At 29.6% G+C, this 22,524-nt stretch overlaps 1 protein-coding gene and 2 long non-coding RNA genes across 5 annotated transcripts; 2 read left to right on the top strand and 1 right to left on the bottom strand.

Moving 5' to 3' along the window:
• Positions 1-141: 141 nt before the first annotated feature.
• Positions 142-16,512, bottom strand: Crh-bp (corticotropin releasing hormone binding protein). Its single transcript, XM_072018327.1, has 7 exons — positions 16,183-16,512; positions 4,835-4,925; positions 4,476-4,636; positions 3,343-3,556; positions 2,556-2,734; positions 1,920-2,028; positions 142-1,415 (listed from the first exon to the last, which is right to left on the bottom strand). The coding sequence occupies exons 1-7, from the start codon at positions 16,297-16,299 to the stop codon at positions 1,285-1,287; spliced, it is 1,002 nt and encodes a 333-aa protein (XP_071874428.1). The 5' UTR covers positions 16,300-16,512; the 3' UTR covers positions 142-1,284.
• Positions 2,305-4,437, top strand: LOC139995135 (uncharacterized). The gene is made up of 3 exons (XR_011801877.1): positions 2,305-2,409; positions 2,473-2,801; positions 3,494-4,437. It is a non-coding gene; the product is annotated as an uncharacterized lncRNA (long non-coding RNA).
• Positions 12,785-15,574, top strand: LOC139994797 (uncharacterized). Of its 3 annotated transcripts, XR_011801755.1 has the most exons (4): positions 12,785-13,130; positions 13,217-13,422; positions 13,813-14,073; positions 15,028-15,574. It is a non-coding gene; the product is annotated as an uncharacterized lncRNA (long non-coding RNA). The 3 variants fall into 3 exon arrangements; XR_011801754.1 differs by lacking the exon at positions 15,028-15,574 and having other exon boundaries at positions 12,787-13,130; positions 13,217-13,418; positions 13,813-14,125; XR_011801753.1 differs by lacking the exon at positions 15,028-15,574 and having other exon boundaries at positions 12,787-13,130; positions 13,813-14,125.
• Positions 16,513-22,524: the final 6,012 nt, after the last annotated feature.

The following is a 22,524-nucleotide window of genomic DNA, read 5'->3' as shown; positions in this document are numbered from 1 at the left end:
AGTATACATATATGATTAACGAGGAAGAAGAATCTATTCTCAAAAGTTAAATGATTTTGTGAAAATTAAGTGACAAAATTATAATTCTGTATAATTAAATAAATTCTCAGGTTGCATGTTTCAAATGATTTGCAATTTCCATTGAATCTACACATGTACTTGAATTTATTCATACAATGTATATGTAACTAATAAATTGTCTATTTCTATTATTAAATAATTTTTGGAAAATTAAATATCAAAATTGTAATTCCGTCTCATTAAGTTAATTTTTAGATTGGTTTCAAATGAAATAATTTATTTAAACAAACAAGCATGTCATTTATAATAATAAGAAATCGTACTATTTCTATAAATCTATCGATAATAAATAAATAGAGCCCGATGAGTGAGTAACGTTTATTCAATTGATTCGTTAAAAGCAATTGGCACGTTCCAACCAATTTTTTCGCAGTCCCACAAGAATAAAAACTCGAGGCCTTTCTCTCATTACTTCTAAGCCGCTAAGATTGATCTACACATTCAACAAGTATTTAAATCCATTTATCACAAATCTCACGACATATCAAATCATCAATTATTTAAGAATTTAGAATATATTGTCTATGAACAAAACATGCTTTTTGTCCTCCTTTGTATTACAATAACAAGGAAAATTACCTAACTATTAATTTATTAAAACATAAAAATAATGAAAAATCAAAATCTATATTTTCTTCTATCTTAGCTACTTTATATTATTTATATTTATTTGAATATATTATTTAAAAGAACTTAAAAGGACATAAAAATTACAGAAGGGAAACCACTTATATCTTCTGGTATTTTTGAAGCATCAATGGCTAACTTTCACCCCACTTTTCTCGTCTATGTTGAATTTTGAAAGATACATATGTGGGGTGCCATAAAATTCTATTTTTTACAGTTTTAAAATTAACCAGTATTTAAATCAAACTTTCTATTAAATTTATATCTAGATAATTTCCCTTATTAATGTAGACCATTAGGATTCTTAACGAAAAACGACACCTCCCAATAAAACACATCCCTCATATCTAATCTAACTAAATAATATAAATATAATAGGAAACAATGATCCAAGTATCTTTATAAAGACTACGCAAGTGGAATATTAATGAATAATCAAGAGACTTGGCGAATTGTGTTTGCAAAAATTTTTGAAAGACGCATAGGATTTTGATGGATTTGATAATAAACACAGTCACGATTTAGTTTCCAATCGTTTCAAGCGTCGAACATAATAAGGTTTACGAGCTAACACGGTTAGATGCTAAGATTCGCGTCGAGTAATTCGTTCTTGAGAGGCTGAACTTGCACTGTCACGGAATTCTCGTAGAAGCCACTGGATACCAATCGAACAGAAGTTACGCCGTACTCCACCAGCTCCCGATAATCTGAAAAACAATTAATAGGGTAATTATGCTTTCTATGTTTCTTTGAAAACTTTCCCAATTTTGACTATTTGAGTCCAATCTTTTCTTCGACGTTTCCTTAAATAAAATAATAAAAAGTACATTTCATAGTATCTTGAGTTCCCCTGATTCAGATTCCTTGTTTTAGTGATAAAATAAAGGATCCAAAACGAAGATGGTAGTCAAACAGCTAAAATTGGGAAAGTCAGTAAACTGAACAATTACTTGATTTAGAATTGATGTATACAGTGGAGAGTAGAGAAAAGTTTAAAGAATAAGAAGTACAAGATACAACGCAATTTTCAAAAAAAGCTATTGTAATTGAGAAGCACAATTCAATTGTGAATAAATATAATATAGACGACTGTTATCAACATGCTAAGGGACGTTCAACAGTAAATAGGTTTATAGTTAGCTTGTGTGTGGGTCGACACAAAGCTTCCGATTGAGATCGATATTAGTGCTAGGAGTTATTAATCGTATTACCTGGTTTAGAATCTATCCCGCAAATAGAATCAACTATCTGAACTTTGGACGTGTCCAGGCCGTCGCTGCCTCCAATTATCACTTGATCGTGCGGACTGGTTTCATCGCACTACAAATCAGTATTTAATTAGTATTTTCCAATTATAACATATACTCATATATAACATATAAACAATTACATACATTAAAAGACCAGCAAATTTAAGAAAACATAGATAAAGTATAAGTCTGAAAATTTTTACCACATTATACATTATATTAGGTTGTTCTATAAGTTTCTTTCGTTTTATAAGGAAATAATAGATGCACAATATTTTTTGTTTTATATTATTTTATTACATAATTCAATAAAATAATATAAAACAAAAATGTTCTAATAATACTAAGCAACTATATTGTCTATACTATACTTGTTAGAATTTTGTGTCTTCCCTGATAATTGTGTTCACAATATCTACTAAATCTTAAAATCTGCTATAACTTGAAATTAGTACGTTTATTATTATATTTATTATATCTATTCAGCTGCAGTTATTATGTTAAGCATCGCTAGTATGTTTTTTTTTATATTTACTTGAAGTATCTGTAAGATATAGAAAACTACTAGTGAAGAAGGACGGTCGAAATGTTACGAACTTTTCGTAGTGTTCCGGTTTCAGTGGTACGAGTGGCTCCGAGGAAATTCGAAACTCCAACGCCAAGTGCGATCACATGTACAGTGCCTGGATAAAGTGCGACGTAGGTGCAGTTAATACGCCGTCCATAATTGCGCAGCGTATACGGTTCGTCTACGCTCGCTGCCAAAACATTGCAAGCTGAAAAATTATCAGAAAATATTCTTTCTTACACTGTGTTAATAGGAAACTATTATTGAAAATTGCAGTAAATTTTCATGTAACAATTTCTAACTTTTGTAATTTAGATACCAGATATAGTAAATACTAAAATATATTGAATATAATAATACTCGAGCAAAAGTAACTCATCCAAAATGTTCTCTTTCAAATATTTAAAATTTCGATATACTGTGAAATACAATATTGATACTAAAAATAAGTTGGTATATTGAGAATTGTATTGCACCTTTATATAATAATTACAAGCAATACCTATTTCAATGTAAAGTAGAAAATGCAATTCTCAAATTTTTCATTGTATATGAAGAAAGTCTCTAAATATTACAAGATTTAATTCTTGCAAATTTATGAAATTATTAGTAATTTCTATAAATTTATATTTCAAAACCTAAAATTGAAATATTAATCTTCTAAAATTTTCAGTTTTAAATCCATTCAAATTTCAAAGTCATTGACTGCCACAAAACAAGATATCTGCAAGAAATAAAAAAAAAAACATATTCAACTACTTCCAACTTCAAATTTCTGACTTTATATGAAAATAAATTGGTCGACGTTCGACTCACGTCTAGGATTTTTCAAAAATTTAGCGAAGAGCGTGAACCCTTTCCCAGGCTTTGGTATTCTGTATCGGATAACCGCTGCGTTCTGTGAACTTGTGAAGCTCCTCTTCGCACCGATATTTTTACCACAGAATTCGCTGCTTCTCTGTTTCAGCGGCAATCGATGGTCCATTTCGCTAGGGAACACTTCACCGTTTAATTCCCAGCCATCGACGACCTGCACGATATAAAAATACATTCTGAATGGACTGTTGTCACGGCACAGTGATGCATTGGAAAAACGTATCTACTGCAATGGATACATACGAGTAAAATACACGTTTCTGTATTCGAAAATCTAGGCGAGGATTATCGAAGGGAAACTGAAACTGTAGTACTATACAATAACCTCCACTATATAAAATGTCCAGTAATAAATATAATCGAAAATGGAGAATTAAAGGATTACGTCTTTCAAGCTTTATTTCATAGCTATGGATATTGAAAGATTGACCAAAATGTTCCTGATGATAGTACTATATAAAGTGTTCAATAACAGGCATTGTTAATAAGTGCCTCTATGAGCCAAAATAAATTGAAAATGTAGAATGACAAAATTAGGTTTGAGGTTTCGCTTGTTAGTTATTAATACTTAAAGATCGAACACAATGCCCCTGACGCGCGGCAGACTTCTTTGCAAGATCATATGTAGGGCAGCCTAAGCAAAGGAGCACAGATTATTATACGTACAGTGGTGAATATACATACATATACATATACTAATATTATAGTTTGTAATTGTTATTTAAAATAAAAAATTGTGAAATTTGTGTATATTTATAGCATTTGGAAGTGCACAAATATTTCTTTATTCATGCGATAACCATAATTGTGTTCTTCTGAAACGTTATACGTATCTAATTATTATATCTAATATATATATATATCTAATATATATAGATATTATATATTTAGTATATAAATATACTAAATCGTATTATTAGTATGAAACATATAACACTACACTGTGTAATATCTTATGCCTTGGTTTTGTTGTCTAAATTTATTTTATTCTTTTAATTTTATCATATAATATTTAACCATCGCATTTGTATCTTTAGGTCATAAATAATTAACATTATGTTGTATTTCCTCACCGAAATCAATCCACGGTGTTCACAAGGTATGTCAAAGGTGAGGAAGTTAATTTCTACTTTTTGATCCGGTCCAGCTAGGAAGAAAATTCCACAAACCTCGTCGTCGTCAGTTTTTGAGGTATATATGAAAGATCCTGGCTCTGCCGTGATAAACATACAGTCTGTAAAAGGATAAGATAATCTTTGATTTGGAGAAAAAGATTGAAATAAATATAAAATAAATTTCTTAATTCAAATTAACGAAAAGAAACCAAAACAGAGTTTATATAATTGATAGATTATAATTGATAGATTCATAAAATATTCATAATCTTGTCCATTCATTAATTCATTTGATAAATGCAAAAAAGATTATGTACCTGTGACAGGTTTAAAACGCGTATAAGAACTTATTAAACCATTCTTCAAATCCTGTCGATAAAAATCCTTTGAAAAATGTTCTCCAGCAACCTGGAAAGAAAAATAATTTTTTTTAGAAAAATTCTTCTTAAAAGATTGGATTCGTTATTTTAAAAAATGTTTATCTATTTCAAAAGTTTCAGATAGGTTTTATTTATTTGTTTAAAAAATTTGAAGCAGTAAAGATCCCATAAATCTTCCGTTTGTCAATTTCTCCAATTGTATTTTTATCTATTTGTTTGCACCTCCATCAGAAATCTAAAAATTCAATAGCCGCTGAAATTGATTTTATTGAACGTGGGAATCAAAAACAATCAACAATGCAATTTTTGTTTCAATCTGGAAAAAGTAACTGGAAGAAGTTAAATGTTCAACCTTCATCTTTTAATATTTAATTTATAAATAGACTTTCATATTTTCCAATTTAGATAGAGATGAAAAATAATATTTGAAAAATAAAAACTTTAGTAATACATATACATATATGAGTTTTAATAAACAAGCCAATTACACCTTAAGCTACCATAAAAGCAGAGAAATATAAAGAAGAATCTCACACAAAGAAATACATTTTCTGTTAAAAGAAATGAGTCTTTGTTCCCTAACGAACGAAATGCTATTCAGAATTTCCTCTTAGTAGGATTTCTTTTGTAAGTTATGTTGCTGACGTTGAAATCCACATATAATAACACAGAAAAGAATATTTACGACCAATCGATGAATAACTGATATTTGAAGTAGACTAGGAGAAAATCTAACCCATCACGTGGTTGCCTATGGAAATATCTTTATCGACAGGCGGATATTACAGCATGATTGTCATCGGTGACGACAATTACTATTGTTACCAGCCATCGACATTCCTCAAAAATGTAGGAAACTTGTTAGAAACTATGATCGAGTATAAAACGTTCATCGATGTTAAAAAATATTATAAAAATATTACAAAAATTTAATTCGTTAAAGCATAATGCAATCTTCCCTAAAATCTGAAAATATCTATGTTAAAAACAATGTTCTTTTCCTCCAAATTTTAACAAATAATTATACCATTATTTTATGATATTCATTGATATCAACAAATATTTCGAAAATTCATTTTTTCTTAAGAAGACATAGTCCAACTTCCCTTAAAATTTAGTTAACAATTTCCTATGTAAGATAATAACATCTTTTGAAGAAATATTTGGAAGATCGTACTCTGCCTTTTCTTAAATTTTAATAGATAATTGTACAAATATTGTTAATTAACTTTTCAGGGTTTTATAAAAAAAGTTCGTGACAAGAAGTGAAGGATATATGAAGATATTTTCATAACTGGGAAAATAGAGGTTGATTGTTGGAGGGCATAGGAAGAAAAGCGAAATTGCTTTTCCTCAGTGACAATTTGTCGATCTCCGATGAATTGCAAGGAATGAAGTCTCGACTAAAGGAAGCATTAATGGATAGAGGGAATTATATTCCCTGAGGGACTGTTTCACGATTACTTCGCCGTGGTGTAGCTGGATAAAATTCAGTGAATTGACTAGCTGGTAGCCAATAACAAAGGAACTGGCGGCCTTCGAACAAACTTTTTATAATCTTAATCTTCCTTCGTATAAAACATCTCAGTGTACTGAAAAAAGTTTTCAATATTAATAAAGTAAATATCTGTATTGTTAGAACATATTATAACATAGCTTGTAATACAAATGTTATAATATTTGTATTATAGAAAAATGAATATTATATTTTTTAATGTATTGAATTAAAAAACAGAAAATTATGATATTAATATCAATTATTATATAAAACTATTATAATATAAATGTTATATCATAATACATATTTTTATTATAAGAAAAGAAATACTATATTCCTTAATATAAAGAATTAAAGATTATTATAACATTGTAATTCTAATATCAACTATTCTATACAATGTCTTATAATATTAAATTTATCTTGCAAAATGTAAATTGTATAATCTCTTTTTTATTTCAGAAGAAATTTTTAATGGATTGTGTAAGAGAAATATCGAATTTCACATCGAATCATTAAAGGAAAAGATGGAGTTGGATATATCGGAAACGTAATCGACAGTTGTGCAATCTATTTAGATTTACTCAATATGTTTTCTGAAGATTTAATACTATAATATGAATTTCAACGTCACAAGTAATAAAAGAAGGAAAATACAATTTATGATTGATGATTGATTAACATCAGAATGCTAAGAATCTTTAATGTATCCCTAAATACTAGACTGATTATTTTACTGCGTTTTATAAAAATTCACATTTATATTCATATTGGAATCATGTTAAATGTTAGCCCTTTTGCCAGTTTTTCTTTCAAATATTTCCCTTCATTTTCAAGTGGAATATTTTTACGATAAAAAAAAGTTATGGAATTGCGTATTTCGCATTCCACTTACTATTACATTTTACATTTAAAAATAGTAGTGGCGAAGGTTACGCCGAATGATTTGCGTAACGTTAACGGTCAAATATTTAAGAGTTAGGGGTCACGAGAATAAATGGACCTTACGATATCCATAACATTCCAGGAGCCACGATAAACCTGGTAAACGGCAGTATTTGACCACGCGATTCTTTCAAAGAGTCGACACGCCAATTTCCTTTTTATTTCCAATCCCTGATAACTTACAGATTTTCGACTACGAGGGGATTCTCCAATGGATTTGATGAAACTTATCCATTCAACACTGATTTTCGGATTCTTCAAATCGATATTCCTTCTTACTTTTATTAACGCTTCATTTGACCGCTCCTTTTTTATTGAAATATCTGCTCTTTCGATACTCTCAATGTTAATCTTTTCTCATTACTGCAACATGTTTTGACGTTCCAATTTGTTAGACCCTGAAATGTCTTTATTTGTTAGTATTTTGCATCAACATCTTTACTTTCTGATTTAATTACACAATTCCTTTTCTATTTATGTTTTTTAATTTCTATATTTCTTGCTTAACATAATTCTTTTATCAGTAGAACTTTAGAACTCTTAAAATTCTTTCTTATATATCTTTTTAGAGTTCTACATTGAACTTACAAAATTCTTTTTTATTTACTTCTTTCTTTAATTACTATAATTCCACTATACCATAATTCTTTATTATTGCAATTTTAGACTCTGAAATTCCTTTTACGAATACTGTTTAACTTAATTATAAATTGTTTATCTGTTTATCTTTTTATTTATTATAATTTCTCCTTACCATAGTAATCTCTTTACAGTGCTGGAAATTCTTAATTTCTTAGGAAGTTAAGATAGGGATTCACTCTGTTTTTTTTATAGACATTTTTTCCAATTCGAGTTTTATCCACGGTAAATCATGTTTCGGAAAGACATCGCCAAAGGCGAAGTCCTGGAGTGATAGATTACTTCCTATTCTACAGCCATTGGTCCGGAATGGACACTGTCTATAGAACTAGTAGAGTAACAGAGGGGCATGAACATTAGAAACTTCCGAAATCAAATAAAGTTACTACTAACGGTTTTGTGGAAAGTCAGCATTAGTGATAGTTGACTGATTCTACAGGATAAGGTAGTGTTCTGTTCAACTTCAGGTATTCAGAGAGAGATCATTGCCTGAATGCATCGTAGTAGGTAGTAGAGGTCAAGCTTTGGTAGAACACACCATGCACTCGAAGAAATTGGAAGCGTAGAAAATTAATTGTAATTTTCATGAAAACATGCCAACATTTATCTTTTTATGAACATCGAGGATCGATGCTTAATCAGGCACAATACTGCCTGTCGACAAGTGTTTTCCGGTGTCTTCAATCTCGAATCGATTATGCTTTAATAAAATATATAAATTTGTATAGTAGAATAATTTCGATTAATATTTTTTTAAATAAAATGGTATATGGTATATTTAATAATATTTGATCATTTATAAATAGATTAAATTGCTTATATATGTAGTTAACAATTATAATTCGGAAGCAAATTGTTCATAACCAAACTACAACGAATCATAACGTATAATAATTATAACGCGAATTATAATATAAATTGTTCATATTTTCATATAACAAATTATATACTCTTGTATACAGTATACTTTTATATACTGTACTGTAGTTTGTGTTTATGTACAATTACTAGTATAAACTATTTATATGTGTACTTGGATATTGTACACTTGAATACAACATATACTTATATACAATTACTTGTAAATATAAACTACTTGCATATTTATATACAATACGTATAAGTAAGTTACTATAAGTTAAGTACTGTATATATATATATTTATAACTGATACATACTTGCATAAGTAATAATTGTATTTCAAAACCAACTGGTCCATAACAAATTTTCATGTATTACCAAGTTGTTCGTAACAGAATGTGTAAGTAACAATTATAATTTGAAAATTATTTACAACAAAATTGAACGGTAGTTCTGATTTTTCCATCATACTCTTGAAGTTAATAGTCTTTCCTCGAACCATTATTCTCGATCCTCGAAACACAACGATACATAAGCTCAATCGAGGGAATCATTTAAAATATAACGCGTCACTGATCCTTTCGATTTTCGATACTCGTGCATGCATACGTAACCTAAATCACTCGATGACATAACCTTAAGCCGCTTCTTCTGCTTTATACTGTTCTTTATATAAGGGCAAGAGATATTTCATGCTCAAAAATTGACTACCGATATACGGGATACGTTGCGATATTCGGAACTTTTTGAGATTGCTATAATAAAACATAAAGCTCTTTATTGACCTGAGTAAGGTATCCAATTTAATGTGAATATATGTCTATCCTAAAGTATTCATTTCTTATATCGAAAATGATCTTTAGTGAAAGAGAATATATATAGTATAGCAGATTTTTAATATGAATAATAAAGATATACAAAATTATTAGCACAGACCAAATTTTTCGGAAAATAAAAGTGAAATTTTATGTAAGTCTTATAATCTTTAGTCTATCATCTAAGAAAGTTATAATCTACAAAATGCAATCTTTTTTATTAAAGTCTTTTGTAAAATATGGCTTTTATTCTTGAAATGGTGAAATGATACATCATAGATCATTACTGTCAAGCGTCTATGCAATAAAAATAAATGATATAAAATACATAATGGATTGCTTCCATTGAAACATAAAATTTAATTAAGATAAAATTGATACAAGAATTGATTCTAGAATCATTTTGACATAAAACCAAAAAAATAATAACTTTAGTCAAATTTCTTTTCACACATAAGTTATATAATGACATATGATTGTTTTAAATATTAAGATCGATATTATTCGATATCAATCGATATTTCCAACTGTTGCTTCTAATATGCATATTTGAACTTTAAATTCAAAAGTTGTATTTTACAAAGAGATTAAATAGAGAACCGTTTTTTTCTTAATTTATACCAATTTGTAAAATCTGTGATCGATTTATGATAAGATCGATATTTTTCAAATGTGTATTTTTCCAAGTTTATACAAATCTATAAAATACGAATAGATTTATATTCATCATTATATATAATAACATTTTGTATTTCGAAAATGTGAATGATTTTAGTCGATGACGTGCCGTTTGATAGATATCCTTTTTTGCCAGGTGTTGTACGTCAGATTCGTTTTTCAAGTCACGAAACATGACTCGATTACCATTGTTACACGTGAACCAGTCGCGTTGCTAGCGATTTACGATCGAGAAGTACATAATCGTGATACAAACAACGGAACAGCCGCGGTAAATATTTGCGATGACACGGATTTACCTTTTGCGACGAATATTATACCATGAACCAACTTCTTTCATGTAAATTGTACGAAATTCAATCGGAACTAATTCTTCCATTCTCTTCCTTTTTTTATACACAAATGGATGATAATTATTAGATTGGTGATTTTTATGTACGTACATATGTATATATCTCTATAAACATGATTAAAAGTATGGAATTTTAATGGAAAGTTGTATTCACCAAATATTATAGTAAGTATTCTATTTTGGATATTTTTTATATTTTTATATATTATATAGTTTGTATGCATTCTTGTTCCTTCAATTAAATGCGTTAAAATCTGTAGTTTAATTCTACTTACACTACTATACACTACTATAATATGTGCATAGTATATGTAGTATTCTACTTACACTATCACATTTTACTTTTCTTTTTTTATATTTTATATCAATCTTTTTCTAGGTCACTATATTGTTTTTGGCAGATAATTAGGTTATATTAGTATATATGCAAGTGGTAAGGAAATCTAAAAAATATTTTGGACTAAGAATTATGAATTTTTAAATAAGCAAATAAATGAAGTTCAATAAATGTATACGGTTAATAGCCAATGTGTGCACATAGAATTTAGACTTTTATTAGTTGAAGTTTACTGATGTATTGTAGCAGATATGTGCATTGTTTAGTAAATGAATACTAATTCACGAACTAACGATAGGTTATGTAAATATACATACTAGAAATAGTAAACATTTTTACATTTAGTCAACATCAATCAATAAAATTTTGTATAGAAAATACACGTTTATTGTATGAAAATGATTAAAAATATTTTATTCGAAGTATTGCCCATCGCTAGCTATACATTTTTCCCACCTGTCGGGCAATTGGTGGATGCCACGCCAAAAAAACTGTCGCTCTTTTGAGGCAAACCAGTCATCGAGCCATTTTCGTACATTTTCGTAAGAAGTGAAGTGCTGGTCAGAAAGTGCGTGTCCCATCGATGCAAATAAATAGTAATCGGACGGAACCAAGTCTGGTGAGTAAGCCGCGTGCGAAAGTATTTTCCAACTGAACGCTTCAATCGTTTCATTGACCGGTTTTGCTGTATGTGATGGTGCATTATCATGAAGCAAAATTACTTCGTGTTGCCTTTTTTGATATTCTGGTCGTTTTTCACGCAAAGCTTGATTCAAATCGATCATTTGTTGTCGGTAGCGCTCAGTATTAACGGTTTCGCCAGGTTTTAACAGCTCATAATAGATCATACCCTTCTGATCCCACCAAACACACAGCATTGTCTTCCGTCCATAGCGATTTGGTCTTGTAGTCGATGTCGGTGGTTCGCCTGGAGCTACCCATGATCTTTTACGCTTAGGATTCTCAAAATATATCCACTTTTCATCGCCAATCACAATTCGGTGGAGAAATGACTTTCTTTTGTATCTGGCGAGCAGCATTTCGCCAGTGGTTTTTCAGTTTTCCTGCTGTCTTTCATTCAGTTCATGTAGAACCCATTTTCCCATCTTCTGGATCTTTCCCATGGCTTTCAAACGTATGGAGACGGCTTCTCGTGTCACGTTTAATTGATCAGCGAGTTGTTGTTGCGTTTGAGCGTCATCCTCATCCAACGATGCTTGCAATTCTCTGTCTAAAAATTTTTTCGGTGGTCTTCCACGTTCTTCGTTCCTCACGTCAAAATTGTCACTTCTGAATTTTTTAAACCACTCAAAGCACTGTGATTTACCAAGAGCATGCTCACCGTAAGCTTCGACAAGCATTCGATGCGATTCTGCAGCAGTGTTCTTCAAATGGTAACAGAAAATCAATGCTGCCCGCAAATCGTAGTTTCCAGGCACAAAATTCGACATGTTCAACGCTATTACAAACTATGCTGTTGTATGAAACTTGTATTGTTCTGAGTCGAAAATGTTTGTAAGACAAAGACTTTTGGCATCAATGACGCAGTTTAGTGATAACTACATTATCAGTTAGGGCCATCTATAGACAAATTCCGGTTTCATATTTACAGACCTGATAATTAATCACAGAGTATTTTTATACTGTCAACATTTTTATCCTCTGACTAAATGTAAATATCACTAAATCTACGTAAATGCATATATTAATTGTAATAGAAATACAGAATTAAGAAAGTATTAAATATGTTACTAGGTATTACTAGGTTAATCAGATAAAGGACCATTTCAATTTAAAAATTGAACCGGTACGAAAACAGAAGCATTTTCACGACATTTATTTCAGTATATTTCTTTGTATTTTCATACAAATGGCAAAACCGAATTGTCCTCTAACCACAATTTATTTGGATTAACAAGGTTTGTACCATTTTATCCATTTCTCCTGTTTTCACGTATTTTTATATTTTTCTACATTTCCGTTTTATTAGCAACCGTGAAATTATAAGGAGAACAATTGCAATATTTCTACGTTTATTTCATCTTTTTGTTTTTCGAGGATTACGATGGAAATTCAACACTTTATAACCTCGTTAATTTGCGTTGTGCGTAAGTACGTTGCCACCCGATTTTTGCAAGTTACATGCTCATGTTAAATTGCGTTTGCACTGACAACAAGCAATTGCACTTTGCAGGTCGCCAGAGTTGCCTGATAAGCCACCGAAACGCAGAAAAGATCACAGAACACATCCGCATTGAAATCCTCATTGGGACAAAGAAAATGAAAAACTGAATGAATTAAGATGAAGTTAATAACGACGAAAATTAATTACTAGACCGTGGATGTTTATAGAAATCCATATTTTTATAGTGGTTATAATTAATGAAGAGTTGGATGTTAGTATTGTAATAGCAATTAAAGAATTGAATGTTGATATCATAATCGTAATTAGAGAAATGGAATTTAAATAGAAATTTATTGCTTATATGATGATTTTAGATATTACGTATTAATGTGCATTTTTTGTGCCTTTAAATTTTTCACAAATGCAGGAAAATTTAATAAAACTATGTTATTCTAAGGTAGCATAAATATTCCAAATGTAATACTTGATGTAATCGTGATAATATTTAGTGAGTGAAACAAACCTCTAGTTAGTTTCTTTTTTTTTTTAGTATTATTTATAAAAATACGAATTTATATTCAATCTATTAATCATATATCGAGAAACTCGAATCTCCAAATATATAAATAATTAAAACCCTAATTCTTATCGTTGTTACATTTCAGGTCTTTCCGGAAGTAACATACAAGTTCCGTTTCGTTTAGTTACGAAATGGGCTACGATATAAAGGGAAAACACTCGATATTTGAAGGTGATTCGTCATGAAGTTTCATTAAATCCGAGAGATTTAACAACGACATCCTTCTTCGTTAATCAGATTACCGGTCTCTGGTTTGCTTCACGGTGCGGAACGAAGTCAAATGGAATTGTCTTTGAAGATCAATGTGTAACACCTCGGTTCTATGGTCTTTGGAGACACCTCGACGGTATGGAACATGAGCTTTTTGTATTCTGAAACGGATCTTGAATGGAAAGAAGGTCGTAAGAACTGACGAACAAACTTTAATTGGAATCCTCTTGAACATTTAACATTTCCTATCTTATTGTTAAACTTTCGACTTAAATGTAGTTTACAAGTCCCTGTGGGAATTCTGTAGAATAGACCCATGTGGAGGGTGTCTGTATGTTATTGTCCAATGAAAAATGAGAAGTTTCTTTATTTAATAAATAAACCAAAGGCAAAGATTAATATGCGCCATTGGTTTTTTTTTTGTAAATCGATAAAAAGATTATTTCAATAAAAACATATTATATAAATAACATTATTCGAACGTAAAATGAATATTAAATAAACTGAATATGGGACAATAAAATTTTTTTGGAACGTTTACAGTTTTTCTTTGTTAGGTGACGAATATTGAATTTTCAGTAAACATTATATTAAAAGATTGTACCAGTCATGAAAAAGTTCTTGGTATTCGTTTATTATACATTATTGTACATGTATATTCATTTTTATATATCCGGTATTATATTCATTTATAGTATATAATTTAACAAACACAATTCAAATAATGATTAACACTATAATAACAAGTACACTATTTTATACTTGAATAATTACGAATATACGTACGATAAACGAGATGAATATACAATGAATATACGAATTACGAATATGTATGTATGTATATGTGCAAACTAGGATACCAAGTAAATAATGTGTTAATAATGTTAATTGCTTGTCATTACTAATTGATTAGTTTGTGACATTGTTCATTCAATCTGTGGTGGGACTATTGTGATCCTATTGGTAGGACAATTTACAAATATATTCAATTTATCTCTTTATTCTATTTATTATCAATAAATAATTAATAGTATGATCATTCTAAATTGTATTTAAGTTTTTATTTTTAACTGCATTCTCTTTCTTTCAGAAAGAATATGGGTGGAGAGCATTGATATGAAAGATGAACAATCGCCCCTATTTTGGAATGGAAAGATTCGCCTTTAGTTTTAATTAAACTGCTGGGAACCCGTATCGAAAGCTCCGAGGAAAGCGGAGAGAAAGGGTTACTGAGACCTTACATGTGGTGTTTACTTTGTACTACTCGTGCAACTAATTGCCATGACAAAGGGAGGGAAATGTAACCCATCGTCGACCCGAGTAATGATCGATCAAAACTCCATTATTGACATTCTTTTGAGTAACACGTGCAAGAACGATGGGAAACCAAATTAAAATCATTTGAATATGATTATCTTATTTTCTGAATGGATGAAAGAACTATAATACGTACACAAGTACATAGAAACAAATTGATTGCTTAGATACTGCAAAAATGTTAGCGGGAATTAATTGTTATTTTATAATGGTTATATTTATATACGGATAAAACTCGTCTGCTGTATACTCTATTTCTGGGATACAACGGAAATAGAAACAGTATGTTTAGATATTTTTACTTCTTTCAAACATCAATTATTTCAAAGCTATTATATTTCACATTAAATTTATGCGTACATATTAGATGTTAAGTGGTATTATATTATAAATTTTCATGAAATATATTTTATAAAGATTGCAGGAGGAAAGTGATATATAAGTCATGTTTTCGTTCTCTTTTTTTATAAGTGAGCAATTTTAGAACAATAAAACGATTTTATCTGGATTTAAATTGTGTTTAAAATACAATTCTAAGTACAAAGAACATTTTTTGCTTCGTTCCTGCATTAAATTAGGAGACAAAAGTTTGCAAACGTTTGTTTTTACAAGACTTACGTCTTTGAACCTAACAAGTTATTCTCTTTCCAATTAATTAGATCTACCAAATGATATTTAATGTGGTAAACATAAAAAAGTGACAAATGTAGACTTATCATATCTTTATGTGCTCTTCATTTAAATATCAAGTGACATTAAAATCATTCAAACCACGAAAATCAACTTTCCACGTTTTATCTCCTGTGATCTCATAAACGTTATTCAATAAAATAAAATATGATACATCGAGCTGCATACAATTTTCCAAATGTCCAATGCTCGTTATTAAAATCATCACAACATCTTCAAACAACATAAATCTCTTTACCTGTTGCTGATAGCGTTGATAATCGGCGTTTCCTTTGATTACAGCTGAAGCAGCGTTGAAAACCGCAACGAAGAGGAGCAGCCTCGCCAAACAATATACTGGCCCATTCAGAAACATGATTCCCCCGGTTGAATGCGAAGAAACCGGAAGTAAGTGTTGTTGAAAGAAGAATGGAATGGTTTGAAGATGATTCGTTGACGTTTTGAAAAGTCGTGTCTTTTGTCACTGGTTCGTATTGTTGTAACGTACGGGGGGAAAACTCGTGGAGCTGGCGTCAGGACAAACTGGAGATTGTGTGGCGTCGCGACGCGCGGCGTCCCTCTTATAGCCGCTAGTCCAGCCCGCGATTCGTCCACGCTGCGCATCCCCAAACGCTTGCAACTGCCGACGATAACGCTGATAAAACAGCCTACGTTCGCCTGCACACCTTTCTCCGGTGAGTCGAAGACCTTCTGTGTTCGTTAGAGGAGGCTGGATTATAAAACAGAATGATAAAAGCTATATAATTAAAAGAGAGGAAAGTCTGTTGAATAAGGATATTTGGAAGATGGAATTTTCGAGATTGATGGGAGAGAGAAAATTGCAAGAAATGTTATTTGGCAAACAGAATTTTGGAAATTGAAATATAATAGGATAAGAAAATGAAAACGGAGAGATATATTAGAAACATGAGATACATTAAGTAATGTAAGATGTATAAATGAAATTTAAATTGATTGGGGTTAGTTGAGATTAACAAATAAATTTATATATATATATAGTTTTAAAAATGGTTATCTCTAAAGATAGGGAGGAAATATATAATTGCTATGTTTATATGTATATGGAAGGTTATTCTTTGGAACTTGTTGAAATTGGCAGAGGAGATTAATTGGTTGGAGAATTGAAAGCAAGAGAAAAATTGTTGATAATCAAGTGGTAGAGTATTTGAATTTTTACAAGACATTTTTACAAAATTTTGTATAACGAGAAACCTTCTCGATAAAAGATTTTATTTAAATAGGACAAAATAAATTTATTTAAAATGTTCACTTGATTATTGTAATTGCGAGATAACGTTTTTAAGAACTTAAGAGCTTAATAAACGGTTTCAGTTGATTAATTCTTTGACTTGTTAGTTTTATTGAGCCAATGATGAAGATCTAAATTTCTCGCTCTTTCTCTTTCATTACTTCGTTAGGGCGAGTTCAGTGAACGCAATAAAGTATATCTCCATTATAAGTGTACACTAAAAAAACGTGTTATCTCTGGTTATTGAGCTTTTCTTTCCAACAAAAAGAACATAAAACAAAATTAAGAAGATAGAGATGCGCAATGCATAAAACTATTTAGAGATAGACGTATAGATATAGAAAGTAATATAAATTATAATAGGCCAATATTGCAGCTGATTTATGCAAATATATTTATGCAAATCTATCATTTTATAAATATGAAAAAACTTTAAATTACAAACGAATTTTATTTAAAAAAATGTTATACATTTTTACATATAATTCTGTGTATTTTTGTATTTTCAAATGTCCGATAAATGCATAAAAATTCGTAGTCTGCCAATTAAAAATAGATTAAGATTATCTAGGAGTTACCGACTCAAAGCTCGTGTATCACGGTCCACTAGTAAAGTAAATCAATTTTTCTATCGTTACTGAGAAACAAAATCAAGAGCTTAAAAAGAAGAACTAAAATTAATACTGAGAAGAAATATTTATAAAAATGTATGTTATCAACGGGACTACTATTTTAGGAATCGTTTATTATAAATCACGGACAATGTCTTTTTGAATAAAATGTCGCTTTTATCTATTTATAGGAATAAATAATTACGGAAGTTGCAGCATTGAGAATCTGCAATACCATTGATTAGAGAAAAATAGCATGAAAAATTCAAGCTCATTAACTCTCAGGTATGTAAATCAAAGAAAGACTTTCGTTCTAAGGAAATAATATCTGGAGAAAAAAGCTCTCATGCAAACAAAAAAAATCCATTTTATATCTTTTCTATTTAAATGTTTTTTCAGCTTTTTCATAACAAAAAATATTGCTTTAGTTTACTAAGATGCTTAATTACATTGTCAAAAAAAAAAAAAATAACACTTATGGGACTGAAACATAAATAGGATTCTTTGACTAAACTTAATGAAGTTCTTCTCAGTTACTGTGTGTGGGTTAAATTAATGATTTTATCTTTGAGAAAGACATGAATGCAACTCAAACGAGTGTCTAGAGTCTAGAAGATAACAAGGGAAAAGTATGATGTTGTGGCTGCAGTTTAAAACAGAAGGACACTCGTATTACTGATTATGTTATGTATGTCACATTTGCACAAGCTATAGAATTTAAAGGATGAACATAGTAAGTGGAATTGACTTCCCATTTTCACATAGTGCATAAAATTATTATTTAATGTTATGTTTAGAACTTTGTATTTCTTTTATTAAAAGTAGAATGTGAGAGCTTTTATTAATAATAGAGTAAAATGAATCCCTATTGTTTACATTAATAGATTAATTTATGGAGCTTTTTAAAAAGACTCTACTTATTCTACTAATTACTTTCATTTATATTTATCATATTTGGACTCTGGATCCTGTTTTATTTGTATTTTTAACGATAATAACTTCAATTTTTGGCAAATTTGCTTCATTTATTATTACGCTGTAACACATATTACATATCGCAGTCAATGTATGAATGGTTGCTCGACGATAGGCACTCAAACCTTTCTTCTTTAAAGGTCTATTATCACCGAATAAACTGAGATCAAAGATGAGAATATAAAATTACATTAATTTGTAACTTCTGATTTCTAATAATAATAATATTAGTTCAATTGTGCAAGAGAACCCAGTAATGTATATTTATAAGTAATATTAAATTTAACATTAAGTAATTTATATTCATAAGAAACTTCTCTTCTTCTAAGCGTGTGCACTTATGATACTGTCTTACAGAATACAATAAAAGAATTAACCCAATGTTCTTCTACTTCTCCGAAGAAGAAAGAAAATTGTTTAACGTTTAATAAGTGCAATGGATATTGGCCTCCTGCAGGAGAAAAACAACGATCTCTTAGTATCGCCAACTGCGAGAAAGATGAATATATGCCGAATGTACAATATGGTAGTTTATACGTTTTATCCCCCTTGGGACCAAGATCAATTAAGACCACTGGCCGTGATGTTTATCCGAGCTAGTAATTGCCATAAACTGTACCAATGATTGCGGCTTGCCTATATTTTTGGAAAAAACACCAGACCTTCCTAACTAATTACGTTTACCTTTCGATTTCGAATATTTGTTGTGCCTTTTACATTTTATTATTCCTTTTAGATTTTCAAATGCTTTGATTTCTTTAGTATATTTATATTCTTGTTCTGTGAAATTTCTTTCTTGAAAATTTTGGAGATTTTATCTTGTATTATTATATTTAGTACTTTGCCTATTTGGATTCTTCAATTAGTTTGGTCATCAATTTGGATTCAAGCTTTGGATTCTTTTCTCCTCTTTAAAATACAATTAATAATATTAAAGAAAAATGTTTTCCTCTAATCTTTTTACATTCTATACTTTGTATGCTATTTTCTATTTTCTATTTTATATTCTATATCATATATGCTATATTCTATATTCTATGTACAGGATATTCCACCTAATTCTGCGACCCTTAATTACTCTCTTATTTTTCATGGAAAGATGTTTCAGACAAAAGTTGTATGGTATCCAGGAAGACGTACTGTGTTTTTACGTATATCATCTTGCGATGACCTTGAAACGTCCAGGAAAAGTGACATTAAAATTTTTAAATAGATGCCTCCATATTTCATTACTTATTTTTGTAGCTAATATTAGTAATACTACATAATAATGTGGAAAAATTTGTTCACCATGAACACACATAAAGGTGTTTTTAATAATGCCACTACTGATATAGCCGAAGCATAAACTTGCATTTTTTAATGTGTCCAAAATACTCTGTTAATTCCGTGCAGTCATTTTTAGATAATTCCTTGTATCGGTCTGTCGAATTTCAATGTCAAAAGACACAAGTTTGTAGCGTTTTGAAATGTAATGAAAATGGAAGCATCCATTTAGAAATTTTAATGTTATCTTTACTGATCGTTTTAAGGTTAGTACAAAGTGATATATGTAAAAGCATAGTATATTCCCCTCGATACCATACAACTTTTGTCTGAGCCATTGCTTCGTATCGTGAAAAATAAAAGAGTAACTAAGGGTGGCAGAGTTAGGTGAGACACCCTATATATTCTATATTCTGATACATTCCATTATTTTTCTATATTATATTCTGTGATCCAATCGCGTATCTTACATAAAATTCTACATAACCTCTTAATGTTCAAACTGCCTGCAAACCTTCATAATTGTGCTCTGAACTTATGAGATATTCATCATTATACGGTATTAATTATATTTTAGGTTAGGAACTATATTAAATACTCGTCAAATGGATTCTGACAAAATCAAGGAAAGAAGCATCCTATGTATGTCGTCTGAAATGGCAAATGAGACGTAGCAATAAATATTTTAATCGATCATGAATAAGAACGTTAAATCAACGTATTTACGAAAGTATCGATTATACGAAATGTCCTAGTCGTCCTACAAGAATAGATTCAACGGCGTTCAATGGGAAACTGAATTATTCACTGAGACGCTTCTGAATCTGAATTTTATTAAATCACGTCCGCGAGATTTACGAGCCCGGCTCCCTTAGAAAAGCACGATTGTTTGATCACGTAAAACGTTTCTTAGTTTTCTGTTCTATTTGCCTGCCTTTAATGCCGCTAATACTGACAAGAACAACCATAAGCTGTCCATTTAACAGATCAACGAAATATTAATTAGTTATCACTTATGCATAGGTTTGGTAATAGGTCTTATTGTTAATAAAAATCAATAACTATTTGATAATTTTAAGAAACGTACATGATAATCGTTTCTGATTTTTTTTATGAAGAATTGATAATTATTCTGAATTTTAAATAAGAGAAATTTTAATTATTTAATACTTTTAGATAATAGACATTTAATAGTTTTTATATTTATTATTTATTTAATAAAATACTATTGTTTAGATTTATATTTTATTATTTATTATATTTATATGTAATTATATGATAATTAGTGATATATTTTCTTAAATGATAAACGTGATTTTTGGGTAGTTTCGTTAAATTTCAATGGTATGAAAAGAAAACATAAGAATAAAAATCATGAAACATTTATCTTATCAGGCAGAATATCGTAATTAAATTTCTCTTTCTTTTCCTTGTAGCCATCAATTTACGTCATTAGTGTGTAATCGCATAAAATTGATTCTGAGGTGAAATTCATGGCACTATCTTCTTCCTCTAAGAATTTATTATAAAAAGAAAATTTAGGTAGTTTCCATAGCTCTAAATAAATGTTATAATTAATTTTGTTTAATTCTGATTTAAAAGAATTATTTACGTGTCTTCGAAAATTTCTATTTAAAAAGAAGAAAAACGTCTTTTTACAGAAAGAAGGAAGAAATTACTATATTTTAAAATAATTCTGTTGGACTAAGAAAGAAACGAGGATAATTTTTTAGTAACAGTTTTAAAAGTTCTTAAAAATAATTAAATCTCTAGAAGAAGATCGTTATCTTGAGAAATAGAAGAATGTATTATTGAAAACAAAATACTCTGTAACTTCTATCTTCGAGCGATTGAGAATTCCAATAGCCGATGGTCAGACCTACTTCTACTACTTGAACCATAATGTAATGTGACGGCTGTCTACCCATGGGTAGGAACAATCTACTGACGTTCCTCTGGCAATTCTGGCATGCATGAGTTACACAATATAGGAATGGGGATGTATTTCTGACAAAGTTTAACTTCTGCAAATATTACTAGTGATAGGATACATATAATAAATTTTTATAATCAGGTACAAAATTTATCAAATTTTACTTTTTATAGCTAAGTATAGCTATCTTATAAAATTTTGATTAAATAATTAATCTTTAAAGTAAGACATGAATAATATATTTATTAATATAATAAAATTTTACATAGACACTAAATTTTATTAATAAGAATTATTGAAAATTATTAAAATGTATTGTATTAATAAATTAATAAAATTTGACATCTATTATATTATATTTTATCGTAGTCTCTTATTATATTGTAAACTCTCGTTTTCAAATAATTCTAATCTCGTATCATTTTATATATACATGTATAAAATTTTAAGGCAAAAGAAATTTATAGAATATTTTCCTATAACATGTTTTATTTAAATTATTTTGTCATAATAATTACTTATAAGACGTGGATATTCCTCAAATCT

This window comes from Bombus fervidus, chromosome 15, assembly GCF_041682495.2.
Source record: "Bombus fervidus isolate BK054 chromosome 15, iyBomFerv1, whole genome shotgun sequence".
NCBI classification, from domain to species: domain Eukaryota; kingdom Metazoa; phylum Arthropoda; class Insecta; order Hymenoptera; family Apidae; genus Bombus; species Bombus fervidus.
This window is presented reverse-complemented; position numbering and strand designations above follow the sequence as displayed.

Bases quoted from the DNA above. Each gene is read 5' to 3' on its own strand.
- Crh-bp (XM_072018327.1), bottom strand. From the start codon at position 16,299: ATGTTTCTGAATGGGCCAGTATATTGTTTGGCGAGGCTGCTCCTCTTC. The intron at 3,557-4,475 runs GTGAGGAAATAC...TATATCGTGCAG, and splicing joins AACACCGTGGATTGATTTCG to GTCGTCGATGGCTGGGAATT. The intron at 2,735-3,342 runs GTGAGTCGAACG...ATAATTTTTCAG, and splicing joins ATTTTTGAAAAATCCTAGAC to CTTGCAATGTTTTGGCAGCG.